Genomic DNA, 22,053 nt, shown 5'->3' with positions numbered 1-22,053 from the left:
GAGGTCATACATAACTGTTCATGCTGTGTTCATTTTCTCTGCCAACAAATATATATTTTTGTGAATTTTAAAGAAGTCCTTTGAAAGATTCCTTGCTGGTCCCTGCCAGCCCCATCAGCTGAAAGCCCCTCTGCATCAGCCCTTTGTCTCAGGTCCTCTGACATTTCCAATGGGTTGGAGTCCTCATCCTGTCTCCTAGAATACACCACTACCTGCTTTGTCTGCTGTTTCTGTTTCCTGATGGTTCCCGCTAGCTTCGAATTCCAGGAGAAGGGCTTCAGAACTCTCCACGTCTGTGCATCACTGGGCCTCAGCGCTGTCACCCCTGTCTATGTGCACTGCTACTGGTGATTGCCCCACCACGCCAATCAATGCACTCCCGCTCTCTCTCACTGTGTTCACGACCAACTACAGTTTCATCCCCCTCTTTCCTTCTCAGTTCCTCCATTTTTGCAGCTTACTGGTCTCACTCACTGCAGGGCAGAATCAAGCCATCACGTGTAACCCGCACATTAACTTGTCTTGTTTGAAATAAAATATACCACTTAACGGATCGTGCCGCCTCTGCCTATGGGTGATGTCTTCTTAAAGAAAAGGTGTCTCATCCAAGGTCCTGAACAGAATACGCAAACCAAAGCCATGGAATTAGTATTAATGAGGGCTGAGGAAAGTTTAACTTCATTTTGCACTAAAAAGGAATAGAAACAGAAGAGAGAGTTGTGAAGCTAGGAAGACCTACTATACAAATTCTGCTGCTTTCTGTTCTAAAAGACCTTTTTTTTTTTTCTTTGAGAATACATGGAAACTATTTCTTGAAAGAGCACATCATTCAACTAGAAGCCCATTGTTCATTGTAATGGAAACTTAGTAAAGGTTTAATAAAGAAAGATTTTTAAAAATCCACAACACCGGAGCCTCACACAAAACACAATATAATACATTATTTTGCCTGTCTCAGCTATACAACTGTAAGGCTACAAAAAAATACCAAAAGGATCTTTTGAAAATATCATCTTCTATAAACATGTTCCTGTGGCATGAACTCTGGAAACATAATAAGCCTCTAGTTATTTATAAAATTGTTGGGACAGAAATGAGATACTGATTTGCACTTTTACTCCCAAGTTGATAATGAGAACATCCGTCTTTAGAAAATGCGTAAGTATTATACTCGGATTTTTTTTGTAGGAAGTGTCTTCAAACACATCTCAATAATAAAAACTACAAAGTATTGATAGTACATCAGAAAGAATTATTTTAAAATACATTTGCAAAACGCAATAAACTCATTTCAATAATTTGCAAGACAGTGTTATATAGAGGCAAGTCAAACCTGAGTTTTAGCCCTGGCTGCACCAGGTGCCAGTTTTGTGTTCTTGGGCTGTGTTCAACCTCTTTGAGCCTCAGTTTCCTAGTACATAAAATGGTCCTAATAATAATGTCTTCACAATGTCGTTGTTGGGAGAATTAACCAATCTGGGGCCTGACATGCAATAAATACTAGTTCCCCTTTCCTTTATGAGCCATATAAAAGTTTTTGTTTTAAGGTATTTCTTACTTTATAACAAATAATGTAAATTCATATACTTTTCACTGGATTTCACTTTGTAGCTCTTGATTTAATATGAGCAATTTGAAAAATTCTCCTTGTTTCATGCTACCTGGTGTAGAAAATTTATAAATATTTTATTTCCAAATCATTTGTATTATAGTCCAGCATGACAGTCAAGTCTCTTTCTTCATGCCTTGGCATTTTTATATCTATGTATATAAGTCTAGCAGATACAATTCTGTTTAGAGAGGCACTGTGTTTATAAACTCGTTGTTTAGAATCAAGAATTAATTTCCCTGTTGAAACGACTGCATAAAACCAGACTCAGGGGCAGTGTGCAAATATTTACTGAACCTATACTTCAGTTGATATTAAAAATGACATTGGGTTTTGACCTAACCCAACATCTGGGCTGGGGTCTTGAGTGGATGGTACAAGGGTAGCTTGTCATAGAGTGTGGCGAGTTATATCAACTTAACAGGTTAGACATAGGTCCAATTAAAAAGTAGTTGGATTATTCTTGGCATAATCGTATCCTTGCTTATGGACACCATCTAGACCTTCCAAGGGTCCCGTGTACTTAGGCCTAAGGTAAGCCCCGTGAGTTCACCACCTTTCAACTGAGGTACCCACCATCTAGTCCCACCATCCTAAATGCTCAATGGTCTCAAATTACCAGTCTCTAATTTACCCCCTCACATGCTCACCGCCTCATTGCCATTGATCTCAGTCAAAGCTTAGGAGAGCCCCAGACTGATTCATAAACATGCAAAAATATAAAGGCCCGATAGTTGTAGGACCCTTAAAAACCTTTTGCTGCTTTCAAAACTATAAACCTCCTCACCAAAAGTAATTATCTAGTTGGTACAAGTGCAGGCAATGTAACAAAGGGGAAGCAATTCTTTCCTTATTGGGAAAAGTTCTATTTCCATGGAGCTAGTAGGCTATTTTCATCTCAAAGCAGGTAAGCCCTGTCTAGTAATCTGTCTCCCCAAAGGTAGTTTTTCTTCTTATAGTTCCTATGTTTTCTCTGATTCTTCACCTTTTAAAGCTCTCTGTTTTTGTTGGCTTGTTTGTTTGTTTATATGTTAACAATAGCTTCCAAAATGGCAGCGGTGATGGTTCCAGCAGTGGGAGCTTTTGGTTTGTTCTTTTTGGGGGACTGGGAGATGGAAAGTGGGGGACAGAAGAGACTGTTTATAATATTGGTTATTTGTAACTAAGAGATTTAGTTTTTTCTCCTTGCTAAGAAGGAAGGTGCGTCTGTCCTTGTCATTCAGCCCAAGAGAAAATAAAGGTAGAAGTTCTTGGGTTTAAAAGTTTAGTCGTCAAAATGGGTACCAGGGGGTTTACCTTTTTGTATTATTTGTAAAACAAATGTAGTTCACATACACAAAATCTGAATGGAATCAAATGAAACTTACGAAATGTGGAAGCTGTCTCCATTGGGAAATGTTTGCTAGAAGAATATAAACTAGTTTTTAATGTGGAGTTTCAAATACATTTTGCTTTTTAAAAATTCTGTATTATTTAAATGGTCTCCAATTGAACAAACTGTAAATTCACAGTGGCAGCATTTAAGGAGACAGTTAATGTCATTTGCCTTCAGTTTGGCCCCAGCTTGTTCTCCCTTGTGGATTCTTTCTTCTCTCCTTGGTCCTTAAATGTTGGAGATTTTTAGAGCCCAATAATCTGCCTAATTCTCCTGCCACAAACTCCCTAAGCACTTTTTACTATTCCTGTAGAGTCAGTTCCCGCGATATGCTGGTAATCTCCACATCTACATACACAACCCAGCTATCTCCTGAGTTGCAGGCACGTATGCGAAGAGCCTTCTGGATGCGTCTCTCAGAACCTCAGATTCAACCAGCACAAAATCCTGCCTTCCTCATTAAGTCATGTGCTGGTTATATTTTCTACTTTGCTGAATTTAACCACCATCTTTCCCACGGTTATGGAACTAGAAACCTAAGAATCATCCCTCCTATTTTTCTCACCTTCTACTCCATGATCAAAACATGTCAGGTTTGCAGCCTGTCATGTCACTTCAGTTTTGGGGAGCCTCTGGTTCAAAGTGTTGGCATTACATCACCGTGCACTCTGTTTAAAACTATTCGGAAGAGTAGTTCTCAAGTAGCTGCTCATTAGAACCACTGGAGGAGATTTTAAAAAATACTAATACCTGGGCACCATTCTGAGAAATTAATTAGTCTGAGGTGGGTTCAGTCATGGAAAGTGCTTAGAAAGTTTCACATAATTCTAATGAGTGGCCAGTGTTGAAATCCACTGCTTTAGAAACTACCCCCTCCTCTCAGGATAAAGCCCAAATTCTGTTGTCTGATTACTAAGACCCCCTCACAATCTGGTCCACACCAATTTCTGCAGCAGCATCTCTTGTCACTGCCCTCCTGCTCCCATCATGGGCGCCTTAAATGACAGAATATCAGACAATTTAAACTATTTTTGTACTTGAGGCTTTTCCTCTCTCGCTTTAGTGCCTTTGCATATGCTGTTTCCTCTGTCTGCAGTATTCCTTTATTTCCTTACCCGGATCATCTTTACATGCCTTTTCCTTAACTCTAAGAAGCCTTGCCTGTCACATCCCAACCAACCCAAGGTAGATCAGATGCCCTCTTCTATAGCCTTACGAGTCTCATTGTTTTGGGGCATTTGTTCCTCTGGGTTGTGTTACAAAGTTTCCTTCTCTGCCTCAGTTTCTGTACCTTTAATTCTGTCTCGCAAAGCTCCTGACGCAGCAGCTTCTTTACATGTGCTCATCAAGCACTGTGTGAATATCTATAAGAACATATAAAATTGAATTATATTTTTAAATTGCTTTCCATTTAGAAATAAAGGTATTTGTATCACGTCAACATTTCAAATCCATTAGAGTATTTTCACCAATTTTCAAACTCAAACTCACTAGCCTTAAGCTCATTCCCTTTGCATTCAATTCACCATACTGCAAGGAAACATTACTCAATGCTATTCAAAGATGTTTTCCAAAAGCAAAATTAGAAATCCATTATTTTCTGTTGAAATGATTTTTTTAATAGAAAAAATGTATTAACAGAAATGGGGTTTACCAATATATGGGGGCAGAAAGGTAATTTTCAGAGTCTGGCTTTTGTCTTTAACTCAAAACTGTCTATGAAATTCAAATTATAAACTTTAAGAAATAAGAGCTGGGGAAAATGATGATAGACAATAAAGGCAACTTACTAATGTAGGAATAAAACACAGGACTTTATCTTGACCAGTGTAGCCTTCTGATGAACAAGGATGCCATGTCCAATACTTCATTCACCCTTTATACTCCAAGGTAACCTCAACTTCCAGGATGCTGTCTATAGAATTTAATTTCAAATTTACTTTCAGAAAGTCTAAGTCATGCAATGACTTGACAATGGCATTTGGGTGTCCAATAATGGCAAGTGATAAAGCCACAGCACCAGTAACAGAACAAGAGCCGCCACCATTCTGCTGAAAGCCTCGAGGGGCAGGTACTGTGGAAGGCAGTGTAGGGAGTATTCCTAACTCTCACAGCTGGTCATGGCAGAGACAGCTATCTTCCACCAAAAGTTTTAGCTCCCCTATCTACAGCAGTGGGGTGCCCTGCCCAGGCCCCTCTGCAGTCAGGTGCAGCGGTGTGACTGGAATGAAGTGCAAGCCTTCCAAGATCGGCACATAATAACCTTTCATTCAATATTTCTCCTTTTTTTTTTTAACTGTCAGGCATCAGAAATAGATTTTTGACCTTTTAAGGTGTGTGCTTAAGATGGCAACAGCCACTGTGTGGAGAAGATCTGTCCTGTCATCTGTTCAAATACTCGATACTCTTGCATGAATGAGAGAAATCAACTTCTATAGGGTTTAGCACTGACGCTTTGGGATCTCTTTCCTATTGTAGACAGCATTACTCTAACTATTAAGCGGTAAAATGCCGTATTCTAATTTTAAGGCTGGGGAAACTGAGGTTCAGAGAGAAAGACTAGGAGACACAATGTTTCAAATACAATCAGAATGATTATTACTTTCTTCTCTTAATTTTCACCTCAGGGTAATATTTTTAGTGTGTATTAATCAAACTTCAATGGGAAACAAAATCAAAGTCAGAATGTATACCAGCAGACATGAAAGTTAAAAGGTAGTATTATATCCATTAACAAGTTCTCAGAAGTCCACAGGATATAGAAAAGGTGAGAGCAGCGCAAGTTCTCAAGGATGACGAGGGTGATGAATACTTTGAGGTAGTCGTTTCAAAGCAAATTTGTAGTTAAAAGTAGCAAATACATTCACTTCAGTGTAAACAATCGGAAAACAAAATTTACGTGACCAGGAAGGTAGAAGGATAAATTTTCACCAACCATCTAATATAAGGAGGACATTGATTTGCTATTTTATTTAAAACTCACCACACACTTAGGAAGAGACATTTCCTATTAACACCCTCCTCGCAGAGGCTGGGAGAGTGGCACGTGTTCATAGCTTTGGGAAAGGGAGAAGCTGGGATTGAACACAGCTCTGACATGTTCACATGCCTCATCCTGTCTACTTTGGGAAACCATTACTCAAATCTGGGGCTCAAGCACCTGAAGGGTTAGGTAGAAAGTATAAATACACGAATCAGACCAGATAGAGAACGGTAATGTACAAAGGTTCACATGACTCATCTGACCAGGGGCCCCCAGATCCTCTCCTCCAGCCAGATATTATCATGCAGAAGTACAGGTTCTGGGTTGCCATACTATCTAAGTTTTAGAAGTCAGAAACCTACATTTTATTTTTTTTTTGGTATGCGGGCCTCTCACTGTTGTGGCCTCTCCCGTTGTGGAGCACAGGCTCCGGACGCGCAGGCTCAGTGGCCATGGCTCACGGGCCCAGCCGCTCCGCGGCATGTGGGATCCTCCCGGACCGGGGCACGAACCCGCGTCCCCTGCATCGGCAGGCGGACTCTCAACCACTGCGCCATCAGGGAAGCCCAGAAACTTACATTTTTATGGGAGATGTCCCAATGTTTCAATGCTGACAACTAGTTACATTTTACTGGGCTGGCCCCAAGCACATCTTTGGGCTGGACCAGGTCTAACAGCTGTTAGTTTGCAGCTTCTGATGTTAACGGTCATTCATACCAGCAGCAAGAAATATAGCTTTTCAAACTCTAAATGTGAACCTTAAGGCTTGGTAAGACTCCAAACCCAATGAAATGGAGTCAAAGGCACTTTTTGATGCGTCAAAAAAAAAAAAAGTAAATTCAACTTTATGCCTGTTGATGGAAAAAGTGAGTAGTTGTGTACTTCCTGCCTGCCTATCACAGTACAGGCTAATTATGATGAGTACCTGCAGTTTAAACTAAGGTGAACCTGGGATTCAAATACAAATCATAACAGTATTACAGGGTTGCACCCACAGCGGAACCAGGGCTTCTGGTTTACTTTCACATGGATCCTGTTTAGCCTAAGCCGTTTTCATTAGAAGGGAGCAGAATCCCTATGGAAACACTAGAAACAATTCCATCTAATTAAAATACGAACAACCCACACAGAGGCTGGGTTGGGTCCTCTGAGACTGCCAAGACTGAGTGGATTTCCTGACGCCTGCGATTCCAGATGTGCACCCAGCGGGGAAAGAGGGTGGAGAGCCCCATAACACAAGCAGGCACTCATCTGTCCTGTTCACTTCTCATTCTCCATTTCTATTCAATTTTACTCTAGGGGCATTCACTCACAACCCCTTAAAGTGGAGAAGAGCCTCTGGCTAACCCAGGCCACTTTGAATAAGTCTACAGAATAACAAGTGAAATCAATATTTGAACTTTCCTAATCATATTAGACCACAGATTTTTAAATCTCTTAAAAATATTCTGTGAGAGTAAAAGCTATCTAGATCTGAAAAGCCTATTTAATGTTAACTGCCGCTGGCAAAGCTCAGTACGTAGACGGTACATCCTACATCCATAATATTACTAATATAAGCATATCTCACTTTACAGGATAGAAACTGTCCACGAAGTTGGTTAAAAAGAGATTTTCTATAAGCAAACCCAATTTCCCCTTTGGACTTTGCTACACAATTTGAGCTCTGTATCCATGGGGGCGGGGGGAAGAAGTCAAACACATGGAACTAAATACTTGTGGCAAGGAAAAAATTTAGATAATGGCCAGGCTCAAAAGGATTGCAAAAAAGTTGTATTTCTTCTTGAAAGAGAAAAAATAAGTAATTAACTAACTTTTCCACTCCTCCCACCATCTACGGTTAAATATAGCCTTTCTTCCTACCATAGATGTTTCTTAAGTGTAGAGATCCCCTTGATGACAACTTAATGGGTATATAGGAGACCTAAGCCCTCAGCTCAGTCCCATCAGGAACCACCTTGGTGATCTTGAATGAATTTAGTGCCTCTAGGCTTTCATTTTTCATTGACAAAATGAAAAGGTTAAGAAGGAGGGTCTCTAAAATCTTTTAAAAGCCAACAATTCTCATTTCTAAGAAGGTACTAGAACTCACTCTTCTTCTTCTGCCCGAATATTTTGTAATGTTCACTAGAATTATTGGAATATTATGTTTTGCTGCTACTTGTAACTTCCTAGTCTCGATTCCTTGACGTTTTTTTCCCTCAGAAAGACGATTCCTGATTTTCTCAAAGTTCCATGACCAGGAGGGAGTGGAGAGCTCTGGATACCAACAGGGTGAGCAACGAAGTGCACTTGCTGCAGATCGCTAGGAAGCTCACAGTCACAGAAAGACCATCTGGAACTGGTTTTTCTGAGCGAGGAAAACACAGGACAATGAAGGCAGAAGAAAGACGGAAACACTGAGTGCATGAATCTCGGAGATCTATCCATGGTTTTCCAAATTGTTGGGGATTCCGGGAATCACTCACTTCCTGATCCAGACTCCAAATCCCTCCAATTAATGTTATGAACTTGATTTTAGTGAATGGTTTGTAAATTCTATAAACCTGATTCACTTTAAAGACAGTATACATCTTAACTATAGAAAGGTACTTGAAGACATAAAATATCTAAAAACTAAATACTTTAGATGAACCTCTACCAAATTACTCTCAGAGATTCCAAGATGAATAATCAGAGCCTTGTTATCATGAAGATAATCTGTACTTTACCAATTAGTATGCTAATTTCCCCATTGAATAGGTTGCTAATCAATATTTTAGCCATCCCTAAATATTTCTATCATGAACTTTGTCCATTTAATGCAAAGCAAAGTCTGAGTACACCTTACAGATCAAGGTATAATGATGTATCAATACTATAAAACTAGTCTCCCACTCTATAATTGTAAATTATCAATAAGCATGAATGCCCAGGGGATAATTAAAAAACCTTGATAACTTAGCCTGAGCTGCTCTGAGCAGATGTAGTTAATGTAACAGACAATCACAATACTGACCTCCTTCACCTCAAGCTGTGGGCAGCCTCTATGATTTTCTATGTGCCAAAGTGACACGTTAGAAAGCCCTGATCCAAACTATGCATTAAAATGTTGGATCTAACTTTAAATTGTGCATCATCTTCATAAAGTAGCATTTGATTCCCTACATTGGAAAACAGCTTAGTATATGAAACGATCCAAAGGAAATAAATTATTAAGGATTCAGATATATATGACAGATGTATATTGCAGAAATATTTAACAGTGAAAATTGGAAGTAACCTAACATTTAAAAACATGGAGTAAAATTGTATTCTTATTGGATAGCTATTAGCTATGTGTGTGCGTGTGTGTGTGCGTGTATGTGTATAACATTTTCTTTATCCATCCATGAACAGACATGTAGGTTGTTTTTATGTCTTGGCTATTGCAAATAGTGCATGCACCAGATATTTAATGATCCTTGTTCTTTGGTCTGTCAGTGTTTGTTTCAATCAGTCCCACACGCGGCCACCAGACAAATCTTCCTAAAGCACAATCTGATATGTCACTCTGCTCACCAGCCTTTTAAAGGCTCCCCACTGCCTATTAAATGAAATTCAAGCTTCTCAGCGTGATAGTGGGCCCCTCAGGGCGCAACCTGTATTTCCACACGTATTTGCCACTAGTCACCCACCACTGCACTCCAGCACACGGTTACCTAAGTTTGGTCACCATAGCAGCAGCAGCAGCGTCACCTGGGAACTTGTTAGAAATGAAAATTCTCTGTCCACACCAAGCTACTGAGCCAGAAACTCTGGGAGTCAGACTCAGGGAGCTGATGCATTCTGAAGTTGGAGAGCCACTGCTCTAACCAAACTGTAGTTCCTTAAATATATCCAATACTTCCCCAAATTAATACTTTTCCTAGTGTTGTTCTCTTACCTGGATGTGCAATTTCTTCCTTATCTCCAGGTGAGTAAAAACCCAACAAACCTTTCAGGTCAAAACCCAGTATCAACTCAACTGTCCCCTCGCTGGTTTCCTCAACCAGAAATGACCACTTTATTCTTTGAACTGTCATTGCCTGTATCCTTCTTCGAGCATTTACTGCAGTTTCTTTTGATATATGGTTATCCGCATATTTCTCATCTCCTCTGCTAGAGCGTAGGCAACATGAATTCTGTCAAATTTCTACAAGATACAGGGCCACAGAGTCACAAAGAAGGTACTCCACATGTGTCTGTCCAAAAAAAAAAAGTAACTATTGATCAGCATTTAAGATCACTGAACTTAGTAAATAAAAATATGGGACTCCCAGTCAAATTTGAATTTCATATAAACAAATAATTTTTTTATAACTAGGTCCAAATATTCCATGGGACAAATTTGTATACTTATATGGAAAAATTATTTGTTATCTGAAATTGAAATTTAACTGAGCATGCAGTATTTTATCTGACAATCTTATCACTATTGTTCATATTTACTTTGTCTTGATTCAGGTTTACCTTCTTGCTAGTCATTCTCTAGGAAGTATAACCAAGAATCTTTCTAATAAAAAAACCTTATAAACCCAAATAAATGTTTTCCTTTAAAAAATCACTTTGGGGCTTCCCTGGTGGCGCAGTGGTTGAGAGTCCGCCTGCCGATGCAGGGAACACGGGTTCGTGTCCCGGTCCGGGAAGATCCCACATGCCGCAGAGCGGCTGGTCCCGTAAGCCATGGCCGCTGAGCATGTGCGTCCAGAGCCTGTGCTCCGCAACGGGAAACGCCACAATAGTGAGAGGCCCGCAAACCGCAAAAAAAAAAAAAAAAAAAAAAATCACTTTCGAAACACTTGTACTTATTCACTGATATTGATGTTGCTCAAAATATGTTTGAATTACTTTTTAAATTGTATGCAAAACTCTCCTATTGGTTACATGAGAAAATCAGCCTCATTATCTGAAACCTGTGTGTTCAAAAAATACACCAAGTGTATTACTATTTTTATAGCTTACTTGATTTTTCAGCATTGACATCCAATATCATTTACTCTTTTTGAAGGTCAAATTTATCTTGAAAGGCTTACTACTCGCTACCACTGAAAATAATTTCAAAATATACTTAGGGCTTAAAATGGCAATTCCCTTACAAACACAAAACTATTCATGAAAGTCCACTGGATTAAATATATAAGCTTCCAAGATGTTAATACAAAGATGTTATTCAAAGAAATGTGTCGAGTCTGGTTCTCTTTACTTTTTTAAAAACTCACATTTCCTTATAATCACTCCTTCCTCAAGATTCCAGACTTCACCTATGCCACATCCCCATGCCACCAAACATTAATTCCCTTTGAAGCAAAATCCAAATGCCATGGGTTCTTCTCTAAGACCTCCATAGATAAGCAAAATAAAAGCCAAACCAAGTAACAGTTACTCTGTTTGCCACAGAATACCATACATACATATGTGATATCAGTACGTGTTTTTTAGCTTCATATCACATTTTATTTCCATGAGTATGCATATTATTATTTACATATTTATTTATATCTCTTCTTTGAGATCGGAATACTATGAAAATAGGAACTTCTTTACCTTCTGAAACAGACTTATATAGGACATGGTATATAATAAATGAAGTCAGAGAAGGCATTTATAATCAACATTTTAGCAATTTGTTTTCTACCCCACTGTAGTTAAAATCCCTGGAGCATATCCAATCAACTTATCGGATCCAACTTTCAAATATATTTAACGGAGGATTTACTTATGCTCCTGAGATACTCCAGGTTCAAAGCTATTTGGCATTTTGTTTTTCACCTTTCCCAGTCTCACAGATGGACAGAGAGGGGGCAAAAGAGGGATGGCATAAGTTACTGATAATACTCTCCTTTCTTCAGAAACAAAATGAATCAACATGACATGTGGTAGAGGTTACAGGAAAATAACTTGAAGCTTTCTGGAATTTGGAATTGAGAAATTGATTTTCAGAGGAAATTTCCATATCAATGTTTAGCTCTTTGAGGCTGTTGTTTCAGTTCACTGATCCAAATAATAATACATTAGGGGCTAACATATCCTTTGAGAATAATCCCAAAGAGATGTGACACTGAAAGAGGATTTTAACAGGTAATACCTTAATCATTCCAGCAACCCCTATATCTTTTCTTTCAACTCCACAAGAGGGTTTTCATAGGTTGGTACCCTTCTCATTCTACCAGCACTGGATTTATTCTTTCATGAATCAGCAGGAAGTTAAAACCCTCAATTCCTATATCAATTAGCTATACTTATGAAATAACCACCAATCTATTTTTTCATATACTATATATATATATACACATAGTAGCTTTGAATAAGAAAAAATCCACTTGAATTGCATGAGCATATACAGATAGCAAGATTTTATTCCTTTTTTCTATGATAAAAGCAGTTCCAAAAGCACCACTCTCCCAAGGTTTTTAACCGGATGGTACACACAGTCATGAAGGGTTAATTAGAGCAAGAGTTGACCAACTGGGACAGCCAAAAATATCTACCACCGAGGCAGAAAGAGTTATAATTAAAGAGAGCAAATCCAGCCAGGCAGGTACAACTCAGAATCCAGAAAAATTTGAACAGGCAAGTTACGGGTATCAGGGATATCACAACGAAAGAGAGGTTCTGAACAGCAATTCAAATTTTAGACCGAGCCAATGAAGATTAAGGAAGGCAGCCAGTTTAGCATCAGTGAAGTCTGTTAAATAATGGAAGACACCAAACAATGTAAGGCCAATCCTATAAAGATCTGGCTTCTGGGCATGCATTTTAGATACAGTAGACTAGGCAGAAAAAAATGACTAAAAGTGGAATACAAGAAGGAGACGGTCTCAGGAAAAAGAAATAACCTCTGATACCAACACTAGATCAGTAACAAGATTAAAACCCAAAATGTGGGCCTTTTGCTGTGTCAAATTCTCCTTTTTTAATCCAAGAACTTCATGTGCAAACTGGGGATAAAATGGAAATAGTTAAGGGAAATGGTGAAATTCAAAAGCAGAGAAATAAACAGAGCAACAGATTACTAACAAACATCAACAGCCCTGCCAGAGAACTCAACCAAGCTCTCAATAAATAATATTTGGTAAAGATGTCTGATGGTGTCACGCATTAGTCAAGAACTTGCAAATTGGTGGTCTTCAGGTCACAGATGTGTTTTGTTTGGTGTTTTTGCCCACACATTATTTTTTTTAAATAGAATTAGCCTATAGCATAAAGAATTCAGGATATTTCTCAATAACAAAGGAATCTGTTTTCTTTTCAAAAAACAAAAAAACGAAATTCTGATAACACTGGCTTCGAATTTCCATGGGCCAACACTTTGTTGGGCAGCTGACCTCCTAAACAGGGGATCAGTTTTACAACAGTCCCACCTTCACTCATGTATTTCCCCTGCCAAGTCTCATAGACATTTAAGTTTGCAACCCTTGCTTCAAAGGATAGTGAGACTTCAAAGAAGCTTTAGGGGCTAGTGTACTTCATATACACCATCAAGGAGCATATTCCTGAAACATTCTCTGCACTGGATCAAAAACAAGAGGAAACAAAACTTGATCTTCGCCCAGAGTAAGTGAGATAAGCCTAGACCAGATTGGCCGTAGACACGTGCCTAGGAATATTTCTTGGTTGTGTAAATGTTGGCTTTGTTTCAACAGTGATATTGTTTATAACTGAAAGTGTTGAAAGTTTATTCATTATCTTAAATTTCAGCTCTTGGGATCCCTTTTGGAAAAGAAAAGATGGTGGAAAAATAGGATGTGTATTTTTTTTCTTGCAATTATTTCACAACACTCCAAATTTGGAGAAATGCAGATATTTGATTCCAGGCTCCAGGAATATCTCAGAATCTGGCAGTGTAGCAAGCCAAAATCTTCCAGATTTAATTTACCAAAACTTAAAAAAAAAGTCTTGATTTTTCTCTGTGAAATCTGATGACCCATTGAAAACAATACTAAAGCTTTGGATAAAGAGGCAGCATATTAAAATAATGCCCTGCTGAGCGATTTCAAACTGCTCTGCGTTTGTATTTAATAGTATCCTCCTTTGGGAGTCCAAGAGAAAAATACTTTATCTCTTGTCTTCAAAGAGACTTGGGAAATACTCCAATCCCTTGAAAATTTGCTGAGGAACATTTGCCACTTCTTGTTTATATATGCCAGTTTAAGTTATGACATATTTTGTAAGCTGCTGAGTTTTAAAGAAAGAACAGCACAGTTCTTATCGAATAAGAAACAGACACAAAGTGTTCTTGTCTTATATACTATGGCAGTTGCTGGAATTCACTTTCTAAGTATCCTCCCTTAGAAAAGAAATCAAATTAGTTTTCTGTTGGCTAAGTCTCACCTAAACCATTTTTAGGGTTCATATAATTTCTCAGTGACCAAAAATTATCAGTACTTATACAGATAGATATAATCATATCACATTGATTTTGGACTTGGTATTTGCTCTTAATCCCCGTGAGCAGAGTTGAGTTCTGATGGCTCAACCCTGGAGAGGAACACTCCCTGCAGAGGTGGACATTTCAGCAGAAAATTAGAGCAATCTGCATCTCACACATGCATTTTTTCAGGGAATGCTTTCAAAGCCACTACATTTTCCCAGTCAGTAACCCTACTGTGGAAACACATCATATATATGTACATACCTATCCAGAATACCATATATTCCCTAGAGAAACTATCAAAATTATCAGTACAACTCAAAGGAACAAGAAGAATTTTTTTAAATTGTGGTACAGAATGAAGAAAACATCTAGGAGAGAAAAATATGCACACTGACACATCTTCAAAAGGGATAAAATGGTAATTTGGGTACAATGGAACACTTCATAAAAATGTTTATTGATTTAATATCTAAGCATCAGGACACAAAATAAAAATAGCAATGTAATAAATGCTTTCTATTCCATGGGATACCTTTTTTTCTTTTTTGGCCGCGTTGGGTCTTCGTTGCTGCGTGCAGCCTTTCTCTAGTTGTGGCGAGCGGGGGCTACTCTTCATTACAGTGCACGGGCTCTAGGCATACAGGCTTCAGTAGTTGCAGCACGTGGGCTCAGTAGTTGTGGCGCACGGGCTTAGTTGCTCCGTGGCATGTGGGATCTTCCTGAACCAGGGATCGAAACTGTGTTCCCTGCATTGGCAGGTGGATTCTTAACCACTGCGCCACCAGGGAAGTCCGAGGGATACCTTTTTTAAATAGTGGTTTTTGTTTGGTTTAGTTTGGCTCATAAGCGTAAGGATGTACAGGTGTGCTATGTGCAGCAAGTAAGAGCACAGTCACGGGAGACAGACGCACCCACGTGTGGATCCTGGCTCTGCCACTTTCTAATTCACATCTCAGCTCCTACATATATAAAATAAGGATAACACCACCCCCACAGAGTTACTGTCAAAGCGAAATGGAAAAAGATAATGTATGTAAATCACCTAGCACAGTCCTCAGCACGTGGTCAGGATACAGTAAATGATAATAATCACAGCTGTTATGAACATGTGCTTCAAGAAAAAATATATCTTTGAGATGTATCTGCTAAATGGTTATTCTTGACAAGAAATGGCATGCACACAACTTCAGTCCCATTAAAGCTTCAAGTACTGACGACTGCACACACGTGACTGTGGTTTATGTGTCTATGTACGTATATGTATATATAGAAATATACTAACATACAGACACACACTATATTGTAGGTTTTACAGTTTGCATAAAATATATATACCTCAAAAAGTAAGCCAGACCTATAAGCACTGGGGGGAAAGAAACTATGGCCCTAAAAACTATAAAATATGTAATCAGCCAAGAAGCTCTGAAATTAGTAAAATCAGAATCAAGAAAGAATATTTAGAAAGTAAAACCGTTGTTAAATGTGAGGTTCAGGTCAAGCAATAGGAATCTGACCAACACCAAAGAGACTAACCTGCTCTTGGGGTGTGAGAAGCATTTCATGGAGAGAAATAAGATCACAAGTTCCTATGTTCGGCGAGTTCCTATGCAGAGTAATGTACCAAGTGCTGGCATTTGCCAAGTAGATAGACGTTTTCATAATAATCATCACAGTAATAGTAATAACAACAAAATATATTTGCTGAGCACTTACTCTATGCCAGGGATGGTCCTGACAGCTCTGATGAGAGAACAGAGCATCCTCTGACTGTGGCCACATCAGTCACTAAGCAGGAGCCCTGGCCTCGTCCTTTGCTGGCTCAGCAGTGGCAGGGCCCTCCACCCTCCCCGGGGAGGAAGCAAACTGCAGGTCAGAAGGTGGAGGCCAGAGTGATAACAGAGCAAGGCCAGCCTACTGCTGGGCTGAAGTTAAGCAATAACTGGATAGGCCTTAAAATAAATAAAGAAAAGGTAGAGATTGAAGCCTTAAGTCACCAGGTACTGACATTTGTCCTCTTCTCTCTTTCTTCTGAAAACCTCTTAAAAAAGCCTGAACTACAGGGGCTTCCCTGGTGGCGCAGTGGTTGAGAGTCCGCCTGCCGATGCAGGGGACACGGGTTCATGCCCCAGTCCGGGAGGATCCCACATGCTGCGGAGCGGCTGGGCCCATGAGCCATGGCCGCTGAGCCTGCGCGTCCGGAACCTGTGCTCCACAATGGGAGAGACCACAACAGTGAGAGGCCCGCGTACCGCAAAAGAAAAAAAAAAAAAAAAAAAAAACCCGAACTACAAAAGCCATACATCATTTGTGTAGGATATTCTTTCTTCTTAAAATGTCTAAGTCACAGGCTTTGAATCTGGTAACGAAAGATGTAAGAAGGTGAGAAGTAGCTATTTCACTACAGTCTCTGGACTTTTGACTGTCTCGCTATATTTCTAAATTACTGAAAAGAACCTTCCCTGCAGAGATAGAGGCATTCTTATGCTTTATCCAGGGGAATATACCATTTTGGAGTCGTGTCCCCAGAAGCCTTACACAAAAATGGTGTATCAGGAAATGGACCTGATTAGCTCCCACCTGTGCTTCATGGTCACAGCTCAGCCTCCCCTGCTGATTCATTTGTTTCTCCTTCACTGGTCCCACCTTCCTCCTGTCCTACAAACCCGAGTATATCGTAGGCCCAGGTTTCAGCCTTACTTTAGGATTTCACCGTAAAGCCTGTAGTAGACCTGTATTATATTTACCTGTCTAGCATCCTAACTCCTCTCTTGTGGCAAAAGAAACTTGATTTTCTATAAATTTATCCTTATCCTTAACCTCTTTTCAGGTTTTAAGTGTATTTTGGAGGATATTACATTACCTCTGATTCTAGGGATGGGCCTGGTTAATCAGAATCACAACAATTGGTTCCAAGGATGATGGCATGTTCCAACTTTTTCCAGGCAGAGTAAATTCAGGTACTTACTCAAGACTTGGTGGAAAAAAAGGAGCTCTCTGTCTGCAAAGGAGGCTAAGCTGGGAGAATGTGCTATAAAATTAGAGAGCCCACCTGAAAAAACACTACCATAGAACAAGCAGAGTTGAAACATAGAGATCCCTAACCATGTAAACATATTGTTCCAGCCATGCCTAAAGCCAGCCCCGTCTCTGGATTATTATGTTACATGAGCCCACAAATTCAATTTTTAGGTCAATATCTGATGGTTTTTTGTCACTGCCAACCCAAAGTATTCTGGTTAATAAAGTCCAGTTTCAATTCAACAAATACATACTGAGATACACATATGCCAAGTGTTTTGCTAAGTGCTGCAGATCTCCGACTCAAGTGATTCTGACTTTTACCTGTGCGTGACATTCTCGCTAATCTGTAGCACCAGCTCTGCTAATTTTGAAATTTACTGACACATCTCTAGTTGCCTAGAAGCAAAGTGTCCCACTGACTCTGCAAACCCAGACCACATAACACAAAACTAACCACCTTCTCTGAAAAACAGAACTCTCCTCTGGATTTCATTATTTCACTTAGTGGATTCCATCATTTTTCAAGGTTCAGTGCCTGGAAGTTTTGCTTGGGACTATCTTAGCACCTATATCCAATCACTTATCTTGTCCTGTTTTAATTCTTCAGAATTTGTCCTTCATTTACTTCTTGAATCTTTATTTATACTTGGGCTACTGTACCACCTGACTGCTTTTTCTCCCTCATGTTCCATCCTACACATAGTTTTCAAATTAATCTTTGTAAATATTGATTCTTTAATGTCAAAATCCTGCTCTGAAAGCTTCAGTAGCTTCCCAATTAGTCTAACATCTCAGCCTGGGCTGAAGGCTCTCCACAATCTCCATCGCTCCCAATAACAAAACACCTTCACCAAACTCATCCATCTTTTGCTCCTAAAAGAAATCGAATCCTTTTTCTTGGTTCACCTTCCTGGATTGGAAACACTCCTTTCCACTTATGTAAGTTCCACGTTTCCTTCAATTTCCAGTCCAAATTCCCCATCCTTTATGAAGTAGTCTCCAAACACCATTGCTCTCTCCACTAAACCTTCCTGAAGTCTTATTATGACACTTATTATTGTATTGTTATTTTTACATGTCTTTTGTATATCCTACCTACCCCCACTATTTCAGGACACGGGACCATGTCTACACATTGCCTAGTAGTACCTTCTACTCATACTGGAACACACAACAGAGTTTAAACATATTTCATGATTTGGGGATTAAAAAAATTCTCAGGATTTATTCATGCATTCCTTTGTTGAGTGTCACATTATGTACCCAGAACAGCGTGCTAAGCAAAAAGTAGGCAGTGTCCCTACTGGTATTTAATAAAAGCAACAACTTGAAGTAAGCATACAAATAAACAAAAACTCTGTGAAAAGTTTTTGGTCTTTGGTGGGCGCATGGGAAGATCATATATCTTCCCTCAGGAAGTATAAAATCAAAGTGATTTGTTTCAGCTTTCATCCAACTTCAGATACTCAGGTAAAGTTTCTCTTCATTTGCAAGTACAAGTATGACCAGAGTGACATTTTTTTCTGAAATCACTGGGAAAAATTTGTAAGTAATGTGGACTCCATATATTGCACTAAAGGGCTCTCAGTTTGTAACTTGAACACGTTATATGTCTTCTCCAGGCCATTATTCCCTTATCTGCAAAATGAATAATGATTGCCTATTCAACATCCATTTCTCCCTTTCTTCCTCTCAAAAGGAACCCCAGTTTTATTCAGTTGACCATCCCACACCACATGACTCAGGGAAGGGAGTAATTCCCAGCTCCAAAGGTGGCCAGGATCCTTCTACACCACTCATGGTAATTCCACATCTCTGGCATGTGGCCCAACCAAGAAATGAGAGTACCTTTGCTGGGAAGCACCTGGGAAAGGGTAACTTCCTCCTGAAAAAGAAGCCTAAGAAAGTAATGGTCTCACAGCTTCCTCTGAACACTGGGGACTTGGCCATTGGCAGCCATCTTACTGACAGTCTGAACAGGAAACCAACACTTGGTGGAAACCAAATCCGAATCAGAGAACTTCAGGGACACCGTCATACCACACCTGCAGTATAGCCCACCTCAGAAGTTTTTATGTGAGATTATATATGTTCTGTTTAAGCCAATTTGAGACGGTCTGAAGCATGCTTTTCTGTTACCTACAGCCAAAAGCATCCTGACTGATACCTGAGAGATCCTGGACTATGTAGACACTTGCGGTTCTAAACTTGTGTGTTTTTGAATGGTTACTTTTTCTCTTTTGGGATAAAGATAAAAGCCATGAAACCAATTGCTTAAACCTAGAAATTAATATACTTGCTTTCCAAGTGAAGTGAATGAATGAATTTCTCTTTCCTAGCCAAAAAATATGTGAAGAGTGAATTCCACTAATTATTTCTATTTTAAAATTCTGCCTGTTTATATACATTATTATCATTGCTTATACGTGGCACTCAATGCTGATTTAATTGAATGGAAACCATTAAGACGTGGTGAAAGGTCATTACATTATTTTAAAAAACTTTTACCATGTTCTTATTTTAAAATCGTCACTTATAACTGTGGTTGTGAAAACAAAAATTACCCTAACTTCAACTAAATACATGGATGTTATTATTTGGGGAATTCTGTCCTGAATTACATTTATCTCAGTCCATCAAAAGGAACAGAATCCAAATGTCTGCCATATTATTCATCTGAGCCAAAGAATCTGCCATTGATCTACATTTCCACTGCTTCCTCTCCCTCAGGGAATACAAATTTGGTTTCAGTGAGAAGTTCAGCTTTTTATCCAAGTCACATCTTTAATGACACTTTCAGTCTAAAGAAATAAATGATGACTTAGTTGTTTTTTATCTTTATAAAATACCTAAAATCATTATGAATACAAATTAACTTATCCCAGAGCAGTCAGGTACTTTAGCTCAATTAACTATAAATCTACATTCCCTAAGGAAAAGCACTGAAGTAATTCATTTTGCATTGCGTAGCTTGTTGCTGCTATGTGTGGTGCTGTTATTGGTTTACTAATTTATGATTACAAAATCAATTCCTTAGATTGGCTTATTTCTTCTTACTGAATTGCCTGATGAAAAAGTTGAAGAGAGTGGCCAATTTGGTGCTCCACAGGAAGATCTGGATCACACTGAGATTATTTAGTGTATAGTTCAACAATTCTCCTTATCGCTAGTAATTAATACAAATTCTGATTTTTTTGCATAATACCTTGAAAATATATATATACTGGGATACCATTATGACTGAGACATATAAAGTAAAGTGTTTTATAGGTGTGCTTTAAAAAATAGCTAACCTAGGAAAAGTATGTTAAAATATAATACTCATGAACTAGCAACGGAACTTACTGAAAGTCAGAAGAAACTCTTGGAAAAATTAGTCTCTGCTTCAACCACAGAATTTCTTTGAATGATATGTTCAAATCTAAATAGTAAGATCTTGAATGTGGTACGCATAATACACAGGTCTGATCTTAACATTGCTTTCATTTGCAACTGCCGCTCAGTTGAAACATTAAAAGTTTATGAGAATGAACTGTCAGATTGATCCATAATGATCATAGTTTGTGCTGCCCTTTCAACAACATGACAAAACTTTTCCTCCAAGTTGTTTGATTTGCAACACAGAAACGATATGCAACTCTTGATATCAGAGACTCCTGAGAAGAAAAATAACTTCAAATCTTTTGATGCAGAATAATATGAAATCTTAAGTCCCCTTGACAATATACATTTTGCATTTACAAAGATTAAAGGGAGGTGAAGCACTGAAGTCTTCCCACTCTGATGGGGATGTCTGTGTTCTGTGCCACCTCCACACCCCTATGACGATAATGAGTGGAAGCAATCGTTTTGAACGCTTCAAAGCGAACATGAAGTACCATACAGCCGACAAAAGTCCTCTCCTTCTCTGACCAACCTCGACTTCTCTGAGACTCACTGATTGGGTTCAGAAAGTAGAATTTGCACATAATTGGCTTGGAGAGGAATGAAATATGTAACATCCAACCCAGAGGTTAACTAAAATTCTTTGATCTCAATATCAGACTGGATACCCTGGTGGTAAAAAGAGAGGTCTATTGGGGAAAACACGATGAGTTCTTTATCCCATCGCAAATTAAGCTCGGGGAAGGGAAATGCGATAATCTGATAATCTAACCAGCCTTGCCAAACGGCTCCACCTGAATTTCATCAGCATACAAGATTTACAAGGAATAAAACTGCTCATGATCTATAGTCTTCTAGCCACTGGGAATATTTAGCGAAATGGTTCTTCCTTTTCACAAAATGGTGGTCTGAAAAGGTTAATTAACTTCTTAAATGATGGACTTGCCCCTTTTTTTAACCATCAGCAATACGGTGCTGTACTTTATACAAACCTAAATGAGGGAAATACTTTTAATGATTTCTAGACTTTCTCTGCTTTGACATATTAATGTTGACGCCTGTAAGTTCTCTTTAGAAACCTAAAAGCAGCAGTGTTTTCCAAGTGAAATTCACCAAACCGACCTGTATGGGGGGACAGAAAAATGCTTGCCAGTGATTTTAACCATGAGGGGGCCTCACGGCACATGATCACATGATCACCACACATGGCTCATCTCTTGCCAGATCCCCTTCACTTGATCAGGCCCATTCTCCTCCTCTGTCTTCTGCTGTTTCCAATCCAACCGATAACAGCTGCCAGTTTTGAG

At 39.0% G+C, this 22,053-nt stretch overlaps 1 protein-coding gene across 8 annotated transcripts in view; it reads right to left on the bottom strand.

The window, feature by feature from the left end:
• The window catches only part of PRKG1 (protein kinase cGMP-dependent 1), a 1,402,246-nt gene that overhangs the window by 897,988 nt on the left and 482,205 nt on the right, over positions 1-22,053 (bottom strand). Inside the window, exon 1 of one of the 8 annotated variants that reach the window (XM_079899915.1) lies at positions 4,276-4,344. The exons of the other annotated variants lie outside the window; for them this stretch is intronic. Within the exon in view, the coding sequence (XP_079756041.1) occupies positions 4,276-4,330 (55 nt within the window). The 5' untranslated portion in view covers positions 4,331-4,344. Of the gene's footprint in view, positions 1-4,275; positions 4,345-22,053 lie in introns of those variants that run through there. 8 annotated transcript variants of the gene reach the window in all.

Source organism: Stenella coeruleoalba (genome assembly GCF_951394435.1).
Source record: "Stenella coeruleoalba genome assembly, chromosome: 16".
NCBI classification, from domain to species: Eukaryota; Metazoa; Chordata; class Mammalia; order Artiodactyla; family Delphinidae; genus Stenella; species Stenella coeruleoalba.
The sequence above is the reverse complement of the archived record's forward strand: the minus strand, read 5'-3'. Positions and strand labels throughout refer to the sequence as shown.